The 14,255-nt window shown below is 42.0% G+C and overlaps 1 protein-coding gene across 1 annotated transcript in view; it reads left to right on the forward strand.

Annotated features, from left to right (window-relative positions):
• ttn.2 (titin, tandem duplicate 2) overlaps window positions 1–14,255 on the forward strand; it is a 254,218-nt gene that overhangs the window by 167,712 nt on the left and 72,251 nt on the right. Inside the window, exons 150-165 of the mRNA XM_083996112.1 lie at window positions 81–223; window positions 340–458; window positions 1,491–1,668; window positions 2,467–2,751; window positions 3,733–4,026; window positions 4,682–4,981; window positions 5,490–5,798; window positions 6,727–6,953; window positions 7,845–8,159; window positions 9,159–9,273; window positions 9,782–10,090; window positions 10,684–10,865; window positions 10,958–11,087; window positions 12,228–12,379; window positions 13,047–13,194; window positions 13,706–13,926. Coding sequence (XP_083852238.1) covers window positions 81–223; window positions 340–458; window positions 1,491–1,668; window positions 2,467–2,751; window positions 3,733–4,026; window positions 4,682–4,981; window positions 5,490–5,798; window positions 6,727–6,953; window positions 7,845–8,159; window positions 9,159–9,273; window positions 9,782–10,090; window positions 10,684–10,865; window positions 10,958–11,087; window positions 12,228–12,379; window positions 13,047–13,194; window positions 13,706–13,926 — 3,427 coding nt within the window. The remainder of the gene's footprint in view (window positions 1–80; window positions 224–339; window positions 459–1,490; window positions 1,669–2,466; window positions 2,752–3,732; window positions 4,027–4,681; window positions 4,982–5,489; window positions 5,799–6,726; window positions 6,954–7,844; window positions 8,160–9,158; window positions 9,274–9,781; window positions 10,091–10,683; window positions 10,866–10,957; window positions 11,088–12,227; window positions 12,380–13,046; window positions 13,195–13,705; window positions 13,927–14,255) is intronic.

Below are 14,255 nucleotides of genomic sequence, written 5' to 3' on the forward strand. Positions count from 1 at the left end.
GAACTGGTAAGTGTTACTGAACTTTACCTGAAGTCTGTGTGCGATGTGATCTGAATGTCCCCTCCCTGTCCTGTCCTCAGGAACCTCGTCACGGAGACTGAGCTGGACGTGCAGGGTCTGCTGGAGGGGCTGACCTACATCTTCAGGGTGGCGGCCGAGAACCAAGCTGGCCCAGGGAAGTTCAGCGCCCCCTCTGAACCCAAGACGGCCCAGGCTCCAATCTGTACGTAATCCTTACATATTCATAAACTCATGAACATCATCAAACCTGTGTCCGTGGAAACAGTCAGTATCAGAGTTAACATGATGGCTGTGATTTTATCTGTGTTTACCCTGCAGTACCTCCTGGACCTCCAGTTGCCCGAGTTGTAGCGACTACCGACCACTCCATCGATGTGGAGTGGGACCCACCTGCAGACAACGGTGGAGGAGAAGTCCTGGGATACCACGTGGATAAGGTCAGACCGTAGATCCAAGTGTCCAATTAAAGGACAATTCCGGGCAAATTCAACTCGGGCTGTATTTTCCTAACATCTTAGGTCTAAAAGAAGGAATCTGAAGGTTTTCAGTTTTATGTCTCCTGTTTTGCGGTAGTTGTGTCTGTCCCCGCGTCGCCACGGCAGCGATGAATGGGAGCGGATTGAGGTTCTGCTGCTTAGGCTGTTTCCGTCCCTCAAAGCCACAGACAGCATCAGATGGAGACTCAAACATGCAGCCAGAAGTTTATTTACTTCAAGCAAGCCGACATGTTTGTAAAACTAGATCTGATTCAGAGTCTGGCGGAGTCGAGACCCAAGTTGACGCTCAGTGTGTTCAGGTGCAGTGGGAAGCTCCCGTTTGTGTCATAAACACAGGAATATCAACTCTGGACTTGCTTCAAGTAATAAAAACTTCTCGGCGCATGTTTGAGTAGCCACTTGACGCTGTCTGTGGAACTTGAAGCAAGTCCAGAGTTGATATTCCTGTGTTTATGACACAAACGGGAGCTTCCCACTGCACCTGAACACACCGAGCGTCAACTTGGGTCTCGACTCCGCCAGACTTTGAATTAGATCTAGTTTTACAAACATGACGGCTTGTTGAAGTAAATAAACTTCTGGCTGCATGTTTGAGTCGCCATCTGACGCTGTCTGTGGAAAAAAATTGTGGCTTTGAGGGATGGAAACATATGTGTTTATTGTCTTACAAATGTATATTTATTAATATGTCTTTGGTATTTTACCTCATTGTTGCTTTTTTTAAGGTTGCCTTTTAACATCAGGCAGATCATTCATTCAAAATTAGCTTTTTTAGCTAATTCGGGTGCATTTACATTTGTTTTTTACAATGTTTTATTAATGTACATTGTCCCTTGTCAATAAATTAAACTGAAACTGAAACAGGGGAAAAGATTGATGTAATGACTGAACCAAACATTTGGTGGATTCATCTAATCTGTCCCGATTTCAAGTCAGATTAATGGTCTTCTGGTGTTGTGTGGTGTTGTTCAGGCCATGGCTGGTACCAAGGACTGGTCCCGGTCTACGGAGCGTCCCTGGAAGACCCGGGCGTTCACCGTCTACGGAGTCCGTGAGGGAGCCAAGTACCTGGTCAGAGTCATCGCCTGCAATGCCGCTGGAGAGGGAACGCCGGGATTCACCGAGTCTGTGTTCGTCAGGAATCCTGCAGGTCAGACAAACCAGACGGGACAAGATAAAAAACATAAAGACACAAACTGGGGGTTTCCATCCAAATGTATCGAATTTAAGAGCGGATTTTGTGAAAATGCGCAAAAAGCAAATGTGAATTTATGCCCGTTATATATATATATATAGGCCGCACTGCAGGTTTTCATGTTGTAACATGAGATATTTCCACAGAAAGACAGTAGGAACTGTGACAGTCTGTTCTGGTGACGCTCCTCTCCTCCATGTGCATCTGTTGACAACGAAGCCGGCGAAAAATCAATAAATGGAGCGGTGGATAACGTTACATAACATATACGATGTTACGGCGTGTGTTTGTGTTGTCTTAACCGTCATGAACAAAAGATTACGGGTTACGGAGCGCGTTTGTGTTGCAGTGTGCAGAGACGAGAGCTGGGACACCGGGGCGTCGTTCTCCATTCGTTTGGGAACGTCGCCGCCGGGTGAAGGACTTTTGGGAATTCGTCGTCCAGCAGCACTTCACCCACAAACTCTGGCTCAATTTGCAAAAAAACCTGTTTCCATAACAAAAAGTCGCATTTTCCCTTTATCGATACGCTGACAAATCCACCCCCCCCAAAAGCGTAAAAACTTTTATGCGCATTTACTGCCTTTTTATCGAATTTCACGGCGTTTCCATCCAAGTATTTATTCGCAATTTTTGAAAATACGAATAAAAAAAGGTGGATGGAAACGCAACTAATGAATCCTGGATTTAGTCAGGTCAAAAGTGTTGATGATGATGTGTTGATGTAAATCTCTTGCTGCTTTGCCTCTTCAGAGATACCTGTGATTGAGCTGGATTTGTCCGTCAAGAACGGCGTGATCATCAGAGCCGGAGAGCTGCTCCGTGTACCGGCTACAGTCACGGGTAAACCCTACCCGTCCATCACTTGGACCATCGAGGATGCTAAACCCGACAAAGACCGCGTGGAGATCCTCACCGAGGGGAACGACAGCGTTGTCTCAATCAAGAACGCCCAGAGGAAGGACTGTGGCAAATACCTGATCTCTGCTTGCAACCCCAGTGGCACCAAGTCGGCTTGGACCAGAGTGGAGGTCATGGGTAAGTGGGAATTCAGGAGGTCATTACACTGCAAAAACTCAAAATCTTTCCAAGAATATTTGTCTTATTTCTTGTCAAAATGTCTCATTTCTAGTCAAAATGAATCTCTTCCCACTTTAAATAAGACTCATCACCTAAAAATGAACTTGTTTTTAGATCATTTTCACTTGTTTCAAACTAATTTTCACTTGAAATAAGTAGAAAAATCTGCCAGTGAAAGCAAGTTTTTTGTGTTTGTAATAAAAAAGAAAATCTTGCTCCACTGTCAGATTTTTCTACTTATTTCAAATGAAAATAGACATGAAATAGGTCAAAAGTGTCTAAAAACAAGCTACTTTTTAATGTATAACTATATATGTATTATATTAATATATATTATAGGGGTGGGAGAAAAAATCGATTCACATATTATTATTATTATTATTATTATTATTATTAATCTTTATTGCAGACACAACAAGCGGTCCATATCAACAACAACAGACATGTTAAAAACAGATTTAATACATAAATATCGCGATATCTTTTTTGACGATTTTTAAATCGATTTTTTTTTTTTACAAAATATTGTGCAATGTGCATTTGTTCGCCTTTTTTACATACAGAGAGTACATGTTTTGAAAAGGGTTTAAGTTCACTTTATAATGGAGTATGTTAATTTATAGGCTCCTACAGTATTTGTGTGCAGATAAATGTTAAAAATGTTTAAGACTAAAAATCGAGAGAATCTGCAATATCGTAGAATCGCAATTTAAATCAAATCGCCATCCAAGAAATCGTAGAAGAATCAAATCGGGAGAAAAGCGTATCGTCCCAGCCCTAATATACATATTTTAGGTAGAATGAGATTTGTTCTGACTAGAAATAAGACAAATATTCTTGGAAAGATTTTGAGTTTTTGCTGTGTAAAGTTGAGAGTGATCTTGAGGCTTGATGCTCTGAAGTGAAAATGAACACTCACACACTTTTTTTTGTCTTCAGACGTCCCCGGACCCGTCACGGACCTGAAGCCCGTTGTCGTCACTCGTAAGATGATCTTCCTGAACTGGGACGACCCCGAGGACGACGGCGGCAGCGACCTCACCGGCTTCATCGTGGAGCGCAGAGACGCCAAGATGCACACGTGGAGGCAGCCCGTCGAGACCGCCTCGTCCAAGTGTGAGTGCGTGGGCATCATGGAGGGACAGGAGTACATGTTCCGCGTCATCGCCAAGAACAAGTACGGCTTGGGACCGCCGGTTGAGCTGGGGCCCATCCTCGCTGTGGACCCACAGGGTGAGTCCACAATTCCACGACACAGAAATTAAAAGCTTAAAATTGTTTCTCTTGTTTTGTTTGAAATGTGCTGTAGTGTATTATCCATCTGAGCTTTTTTGCTTTAATATCTTGAATTATCGTATGTTCTTCATGGTGTTTTCTTAGCCTAAAAGTTAAGGGATAGGTCGAGGTCATTCATCATTTGGATAGGAACTTAATTTGTGATAAGTAACAGTTTATATTAAAATACAATAATGTAGATGTTACAAGAGAGAAATGCACACACATACATTTACAGCATGTTTAGATTAGGTGTTTAGTATCTATGTTTGAGTTAGCTTGGTCAAGAGGTTAAATGTCAGAAAGTATGGGTTAGATTCTGTTTATAGATCCTGTCTTTGTCCATCATCATCATCTTGGACAGACATATGGAAAAAGGGTTTTAGAAAATGTATATAATGTTAGAGCTTTAGGCCAACAGAGAGAGATCTCACATTGGCCCCAGAGACGCTCCACGATTCGGCATTTTTAGACACTCTTATTTTTTTGTAATAAACTCCTTATTTGAATGCAAGTGAAGACGTGTCGGCGGTGATCCCTTCTTTTCATCAACACTTCAATATACCACAGTGCATTTGCTCTAAATATAATTGCTGCTCTGGTGGTTTTGCAGGTCCACCATCATACCCTGAGAAGTTCCACTACACTGAACGCACCAAGAGCTCCATCACATTTGCCTGGAAGCCTCCGCGTAACGACGGCGGCAGTCCCATCATCGGCTACTTTGTTGAGAAGAAGAGGCAGGACCAGCAGGCCTTTGAGCCGTGCAACAAGGAGATCTGCCCCAACATGACCATGACCGTGGAGGGGCTGGACGAGGCCTGGATGTACGAGTTCCGAATCAAGTGCGCCAATCTCATTGGAGAGAGTGAGCCATCCATCCCACTGATTGTGGTCATCCAGGACGACGAAGGTAAGGCAGAGTGAAACCCATAACACTCCTGTTAAAAGAATAGTTCACCCAAAATTCAAATTGCACTCATTATCTCCTCCCCCTCATGTGGACTAAGAGCTGGGAGAAGTTTCAGAGTCCTCCGTGGCTTCTCTGAGTTACAGGGGGTCTCGGCGTAGCAGTGCATGTCCATATAACGGTTGCAAATGGATACCAACTGTCTTCGTAACAAAAAGACACACCAAAAAACATCCAAATACCTCCATGCTGCTCGTATGTAATGTCCATCTTGTATTGAAGCCCCAAAATGCGAAATTGTTCCGAAAAAGTCTATATTTCAAGCTCGTTTGTAAATATAGACTTATTTATTTTTTTTCGGAACAATTTCGCATTTCGGGGCTTCAATACAAGAGGGACATTACAGACGAGCAGCATGGAGGAATTTGGATGTTTTTTGGTGTGTCTTCCTTTAAGATGTTAATGGTTTGCAATGTGTTAATATCTGTGTGTCCCTCCCTGTCTGTCTCAGTGTCTCCTGAGGTCCACATGCTCAAACAATTCAAGGGAGATTACATCACCGTGAAGAAGGGCGAACCCATCGAGATTCCCGCCGACATCCTGGGACTTCCCATTCCCAAGGTGGAGTGGTCCAAGGACGACGTGGTGATAGATAAACCCACCGACACTCTGCTGATGGAGACGGAGGTGACGGGCAGGTTGAACTGCAAGACCGTCTTGTCCATCCCATCAGCCAACAGGAGGGACCGAGGCTGCTACACCGTGACCGCCTCCAACAACATGGGCTCAGCAAAGCACTCCATCACTGTCATGGTGCTGGGTGAGTGGAAGCAGATCACAGATTGTTCTAGTAGATCATACATTGTGTAGAGAGTGAAATAATTGATGGTAACACTGCAAAAATTCAAAATCTTACCAAGAATATTTGTCTTATTTCTAGTCAACATGTCTCATTTCTAGTCAAAACTAATCTCTTTCCCCTTAAAATAAGACTCATCACCTAAAAATTAACTTGTTTTTAGATCATTTTCACTTGTTTCAAACTAATTTTCACTTGAAATAAGTAGAAAAATCTGCCAGTGAAAGCAAGTTTTTTGTGCTTGTAATAAGAAAGAAAAACTTGCTCCACTATCAGATTTTTCTACTTATTTCAAGTGAAAATCTGCTTGAAAGAAGTAAAAAGTGTCTAAAAACAAGCTACTTTTTAATGTATAACTATGTATGTATATGTATAAACATACATATTTTAGGTATAATGAGATTAGTTTTGACTAGAAATAAGACAAATATTCTTGGTAAGATTTTGTGTTTTTGCAGTGCAACACTTTACTTGAATAGGTATTCATAAGATTGACATAACACTGTCATAACCATGACATTCGGTAAGTGATGTCACTTTTAATGCAAAGTTGAGATTGTTTGAGATGTTTTTGTTCTGACAACTTGACATAAAGACAATTCAAACTGTCATAGCAGACCTAATGGCCAAACTTTAAAAATTATGTCAAGTTCTCATAACAAGGACATCTCAAATAATGTCAACTTTGCATCAAAGTGGCATAACTTACCGAATGACACTTAACGACAGCTGTCATACGTATTCATTGATGTTTATGACAGCTGTTATGTCATGGTTATGACAGTGTTATGTCAATCTTATGAATACCTATTCACGTTTAGTGTTACCGAATTGATTAGTTTGAAGTTTGAGAAGAAACAGAGCAGCTGACTCTTTGTTCTTCCCTCAGACCGACCCCTTCCACCCAGGAATATCACGGTGTCCAACATCAAGGCCGAGTCCTGCTACCTCACCTGGGATCCACCACTTGATGATGGTGGCAGTGAGCTGACCAACTACGTTGTTGAAAAGAAGGAAGTGGTGACTGAGCAGCCAGAGCTGGAGGAGGGAGAGGAGCCCCCACCGGAGCCACAGTGGGTGGAGGTCACCAACAGCATCGTTGAGAAGAAATACGGGGTATGTCCTCCTATGGTTGGTTGGTTGGTTTACTATATTAATCCCTCTGAAGGGAAATTGATTGTCACTCTGTACGTACAACATCCAACACACAATACTACAACATGACGAGCATTGACAACTCAGGCAGTACAATAAGTGCAATGCAATGCATTACTGAGCATAGCACACAACAGAGAACAACAACAATCAACAATGTTCATTAAAAAAACTTAACTGCACCAGGTACAAAAGACCTCCTGAATCTTTCTGAGGAACATCTCGGCATCACTAGTCTGTTGCTAAAAGAACTCTTCAGTTCATGGAAGAAAACATAGAGTGGGTGGTCCTTATTGTGCAGTTTCCTCCCCACCCTCTTCTCCATGACCACCTCTAAGGAGTCAGGAGGCAAACCAATGATAGAACCTGCCTTTATTTTCCTAGACAAATAACTAAGTCCAGTTGCTTTCGATTTAACCTCCTTTGAAATCGAATGATCTTAGCTTCCTGAGGAAAAACAGCCTGGACTGGGCCTTTGTGAAAATAGCACAGGTGTTCTCTGTCCAGTCCAGCCTGTTATCCACACGGATGCCGAGGTACCTGACAACCTCGATAGCCACATCCTTGATAACTACCGGAGTGACCGGTGTCTTTTTCCTTCTAAAATCGATTACAAGTTCTTTTGTCTTGTTTAAGTCTAAAATGAGGTGGTTATCGTCGCACCATTTGACGAAGCTGTCTATTTCTCTTAAGTAGGATGTGTGGTTGTCTCCAGTGATGTAGCCTACAAGTAGCAGAGTCAGAGTCATCAGAAATATTTTGTAGATGACAGTCAGACAACAGCAATAAGGTTTCCATGGATCCTAAAAGTCATGTTCCTCATAGTAACGCCACATTCCTCCTCTCCTGCAGGTGTGGAACCTCGACACCAACAAGACCTACCTGTTCCAGGTCAGAGCCGAGAACCGCTACGGCAAATCTGACCCATGCACCACCAAGGAAGTCCAGATCACAGATCCCTTCGGCCTCCCCGGCCCCCCGGAGAAACCGACCATCGCAGAGTACACCAAGACCACCATGACCCTGACCTGGGAGCCCCCCAGAGAGACCGGCGGCTCCATGATCATCGGCTACTGGCTGGAGAAGAGGGAGAAAGGCACCGGCTACTGGGCTAAAGTCAACAAGATGCCCGTCACTAAGAGAGGCGTGAAAGGCTGGGAGTACCAGGTGAGCTGTTGGCTCCTCCTTTAATATGTGGTATACATGTGTTTGTGGTACATTGAATGATGTGTTGATGAAAAGAAGGGATCACCGCCGACACGTCTTCACTTGTGTTCAAAAAGGAGTTTATTAACAAGAAGAAGAACAGTGTTCGAAAAATGCCGAATCCTAGAGCATCTCTGGTGCCAATGTGAGATCTCTCTCCCTATGGCTCAAAACCACAACCTTATCTATGCTTTCTAACTCCAAAACTCCACCTTCTCCCAACATAAAGATATGGCTTATTATATTAGGCACATTAACATGAGCATTCCACGTTTCCTATAGATCTAATCAATTCTAATTCTGTCTGTATCTGTTTAACATGCACAGTTCATGTTCTATGTTCATGAACAGGAGGCAGAATCTAGCCTATGTAATTTTACGACTTTGCATCCATCTTCCAGACGAGGCTAATCAACTTAGTTAAGACTCTCACAGGAAACATGTGATTAACAGAACACACATTTTCCCAGGATGCATTTCACAAGGGTCACTCTTCTCTGTCTCATCTATCACTGTTACTAAACACCTTATGGAACATCTTTATATATCTGTAAATGTATGTTCGTCTATCTCTCTTATAACATCTGCCTTCGATCCGTTTACTTCTAAGCAAAACATGTCCATGAAGTAAAGCACCAACTCACACTTTCCTTCAGTTCCAAAACAGGGCACACATACAAAGAAGATCATAATACATGGTGATGATATAAGATATTAGAGCAAAAAGTTCAGGTGGATAAAACACTACATGTTCCAAAGTGGAGCCTCACATTGTACCCAAACAGGATGGCTCCTCACTGATCTTTAGATGAACCCATCTCTTTAGAAAGGTTTGGAACATACCTTTTAGATGATCCAGGTCTTTCAGTCCATCACAGATATCAGATATATCCAAGAGAATCCTCAACAGACCATTAGACCATGAGACCACATATAATAACCTCCCTAATTGTCTCCTAGGCGACTCGTCTGTTTGAAGGAACAGAGTACGAGTTCAGAGTTGCTGCCACCAATTCTGCAGGAATCGGACCGTTCAGCTCACCGTCCGACTCCGCCTTCGCCGTCGATCCACTGAGTGAGTCGGAAACAACATTAAGTCATAAATAATCTAGGGTTGGCTAATTCATACCAGTCCTTTCACTGCAAAAACAATACCTTACCAAGAATATTTGTCTTATTTCTAGTCAAAATGTCATTTCTAGTCAAAACAAATCTCATTCTACTTAAAATAAGACTCATCACATTAGAAGTAGCTTGTTTTTAGACACTTTTTTACTTATTTCAAGCAGATTTTCACTTGAAATAAGTAGAAAAATCTGACAGTGGAGCAAGTTTTTCTTTCTTATTACAAACACAAAAAACTTGCTTTCACTGGCAGATTTTCTACTTATTTCAAGTGAAAATTAGTTTGAAACAAGTGAAACTGATCTAAAAACAAGTTCATTTTAGGTGATGAGTCTTATTTTAAGTGGAAAGAGATTAGTTTTGACAAGAAATAAGACAAATGTTCTTGGAAAGATGTAGAGTTTTTGCAGTCCTTTCTGAAACATACTGACGAATGATGAATTTGCTTTCTCCTCAAGCTCCTCCGGGCATGCCCGCAGCTCCTGAGGTGGTCGATAAGACAAAACACAGCGTCACGTTGTCCTGGAAACCACCAGAGAGGGACGGAGGAAGCCCCGTCAAGGGCTACATCGTCCAGATCCAGGACGAGGGCACGTCCGACTGGGTGAGGGTGAACGACCCCGAAAACCTTCACCCCACCACCGAGTTCACCATGCCCAGCCTCCGTGAGCTGAAGCAATACCGGTTCAGGATCATCGCCGTCAACGACATCGGCGAGTCCGACCCCAGCCCACGCACCAGCGAGGTCCTGGTGGAGGATGTCCAGCGTAAGTCTCATTACAATAAAAATGTTTTTAGTTTTAGTTTTAGTTTTTTATTTGCAGCACATTATAAAACCTGCATGAACAATGAAAATAGTAAAATGAAACATTGTGCAGGAGAGGTACACTGCAAAAATTCAAAATCTTACCAAGAATATTTGTCTTATTTCTAGTCAAAATAAATCTAAATATACTTAAAATAAGTATCACCACATTAAAAAGCAGCTTGTTTTTAGACACTATTTTCATTTTTCAAGCAAATTTTCCACTTGAAATAAGTAGAAAAATCTGATAGTGGAGCAAGTTTTTCTTTCTTATTACAAACACAAAAAACTTGCTTTCACTGGCAGATTTTTCTACTTATTTCAAGTGAAAATTAGTTTGAAACAAGTGAAAACTGTGTAACAACAAGTTAAATTTTAGGTGATGAGTCTTATTTTAAGTGGAAAGAGTTTAGTTTTGACTAGAAATGAGACATGTTGACAAGAAATAAGACAAATATTCTTGGAAAGATGTTGGGTTTTTGCAGTGAATAAAACTTTTCCTTCGATGTTCCTCTATTTGTGTCTCGGCCATTTACTGATGTTTCCACTTTGCAGTTCCTCCTTCCCTTTCCCTCGACATCGTGGCTGATGATCTGTTGGTCATCCGTGCCGGAGATCCGGTCAGGATCCCGGTCACCATCAAGGGCCGCCCCGTTCCCAAGGTGACCTGGGACTTTGACGGCAAAGCCAAGTCGCACAAGAAGAAGAAACTGCACACACTCCCTGTGGACTCTGAGGTGAGGCCTTCTTCTTCTTATAATTATTCTCTTATTTTCATGGTCTGTGGATCTTTGTCTCATTGACTTGTTGTGTGTATATATGTATTTAGATTGAGTCCACAGACACCAAGTCCATCGTGACCATCCCTGTCAGTCTGAGGAGCCACTCCGGACGCTTCACAGTCACCGCCAAGAACAAGTCTGGACAGAAACACATCAACATCAGACTCAACGTGCTCGGTACGTCTGTAGACCTGTTCCAACACAGAGCTGGGAATGGTTCTCTTCAGCAACAACACTAGCTGTGTTTACATGCGCACAATTTCTTAATCAGATTAAAAATTTGAGGGATCGGAAAATCCGAATCCACTGTTTTCATGGGCGCAAAATCTAACAATCCGATCATGACATGCGTACACATGCACCGAGCTTTATTCAGAACAACAGCATTTTGACATGCAGAGCTGTCTGATTTCCCTAAAACAACAGCAGAGGAAGAGTTGTACTTCCTGTACTACTGCAATAAACGCGGAAGTGGCTCAATTTACCCCATTCAGTAGCCTACTCAAAATGGACCTGCGCCAGATTTTAAGAGCTGTTGCTGTACTCCTATTGTACATCGTTATTAAGCAGACTCAGCAATGTGTAGTTACTGTTCCTGCCATTGATAAATCTCACCGGACCCAAGAAAAGTGCGGATGTGAACACGCCATATCCCGCCCGCTATACACCCAAACACAACCATATATGGTCAATGCAAAACAGCGCGTGCATATTAATTAGCCATGTGCGCTCTGGAAATTTGTGGAGTTACGTCAGTGGAAGACGGTGAAGACAACGGACAGAGAGCGGGGAAAGAAGCGAGATACACGGCAATATCGGGTCGGTAGGCTACTACTCGCTCTCTTTTTTCTCTCCTCTCGTCAGCTCCAAACTCACTCGTCCACCTCGTTAACTCAGGTGACAGAATAACAAGTCTCAGTAGATCCGTGTGCGCTGCTGCCAGGGTGTTTTTAAACTTAGCGGGTTTGTTTCCTGTCGGACGTCACACTAGAGTGTGTAAAAGAAAAAAAAGAAAAAAAAATTAGAACCGAGTAGAACCGTGTACAGCCGTGTCGCGCTAGTGGGAAAGGACCATAATAACCCCCAAACAGGAAGTAACGATCTGAATAAGTGTTTACATGGACGCGGTTCGGAATAACGATCGGCATATACCACGCCTCGAATCCGATCAGAATCTTCCAATTGACGTGTTTACATGACACATTTTTATTCGGATCAGCCCTTTATTCCGAATATTTGTGTCCATGTAAACGCACCTACTGTCAGTATGTTGGATTGTTCTTGAAGCCTAACCTAGACTTTTTCTCCCGGATGCAGACGTCCCCGGACCTCCGAAGGAACTGAGGGTCACTGACATCACTCGGGCCACGATGAGGCTGATCTGGAAGCTTCCAGACAACGACGGAGGAGAAAGAATTAAGAGCTACTTCATTGAGAAGAAGAGTGTCACTGATAAGGCTTGGACCAAGGTAAACCACCAACAACTCTACAGTTTTATCTCACCATTTCTTTTTACTCTATTTTCTTCAACTGTTTTTTTTATTCCATAAACAAATTGTTTAGATAAAGAAAAAGGAAACATCAACTTCCACAAAACAAACTTATGACACCATGTGTTGTCCACAGTCGGACAACTCACAGTTACAGGAATGCACTGCAAAAACTCAATATCTTACCAATAATATTTGTCTTATTTCTAGTCAAAGCAAATCTCATTCTACTTAAAATAAGACTCATCACATTAAAAGCAGCTTGTTTTTAGACACTTTTTACTTCTTTCAAGCAGATTTTCACTTGAAATAAGTAGAAAAATCTGATAGTGGAGCAAGTTTTTCTTTCTTATTACAAACACAAAAAACTTGCTTTCACTGGCAGATTTTTCTACTTATTTCAATTGAAAATTAGTTTGAAACAAGTGAAAATGATCTAAAAACAAGTAAATTTTTAGGTGATGAGTCTTATTTTAAGTGAAAAGAGATTAGTTTTGACTAGAAATGAGACATTTTGACAAGAAATAAGACAAATATTCTTGATAAGATTTTGAGTTTTTGCAGTGTAAAACCATGTGTTGTCCACTGTCGGACAACTCACAGTTCCAGGAATGATAACTGATTGAACTGGTTGATGTGTCATCAGGTGAACGCAGCGTGTGCCAGCATGGCCTTCGTGGTTCCCGGTCTGCTGGAGGGTCAGGACTACCTCTTCAGGGTCCGAGCCGAGAACAGACTCGGATTTGGTCCATTCACCGTGACCAGTGACCCTGCTCGGGCCAGAGACCCCATCTGTGAGCACAGACCCACCGACACAGCACAAACTGCCAAAACCTCACTCACACTGCAAAAACTCTACATCTTTCCAAGAATATTTGTCTTATTTCTTGTCAAAATGTCTCATTTCTAGTCAAAACTAACCTCTTTCCACTTAAAATAAGACTCATCACCTAAAAATCAACTTGTTTTTAGATCATTTTCACTTGTTTCAAACTAATTTTCACTTGAAATAAGTAGAAAAATCCGCCAGTGAAAGCAAGTTTTTTGTCCTTGTAATAAGAAAGAAAAACTTGCTCCACTATCAGATTTTTCTACTTATTTCAAGTGAAAATCTGCTTGAAAGAAGTAAAAAGTGTCTAAAAACAAGCTGCTTTTTAATGTGATGAATCTTATTTTAAGTAGAATGAGATTAGTTTTGACTAGAAATAAGACAAATATTCTTGGTAAGATTTAGAGTTTTTGCAGTGCACTGATATTATTCTAATCCTCATCTTTTCTCCTCCTCTTCCTCTTCCTCTTCCTCAGACCCCCCCGACCCCCCAACAAAGCTGAAGGTCAACCTGGTGACGAAGAGCACCGTCACTCTGAGCTGGGAGCCTCCCAAAAACAACGGTGGCTCTCCGGTGAAGCATTACATCATCGAGCGTCTGAGCTGGGACACCAGCGGCAAGGAGAAGGAGACGTGGAAGAAGTGCAACAAGAGAGACGTGGAGGACCTCACCTTCGTGGTGGAGGACCTGAAAGAGGTCGGTCTCACTTTACTTTACTTTACTTCCAGCCTTCATTTACAGGAGGGTGGGAGGGTTTACATGTTTGTTTCATTTGGTCTGTTTGTAGTTGTTGTGTTGAAGCTGAGTGTCCACACTGCAAAAACTCAAAATCTTACCAAGAATATTTGTCTTATTTCTAGTCAAAATGTCATTTCTAGTCTAAACAAATCAAATTATACTAAAAATAAGACTCGTCATATAGATATTTGCTTGTTTTTAGACACGTTTTACTTCTTTCAAGCAGATTTTCATTTGAAATAAGTAGAAAAATCTGACAGTGGAGCAAGTTTTTCTTTCTTATTACA

This window comes from Trachurus trachurus (genome assembly GCF_905171665.1).
Source record: "Trachurus trachurus genome assembly, chromosome: 21".
Classification (NCBI taxonomy): domain Eukaryota; kingdom Metazoa; phylum Chordata; class Actinopteri; order Carangiformes; family Carangidae; genus Trachurus; species Trachurus trachurus.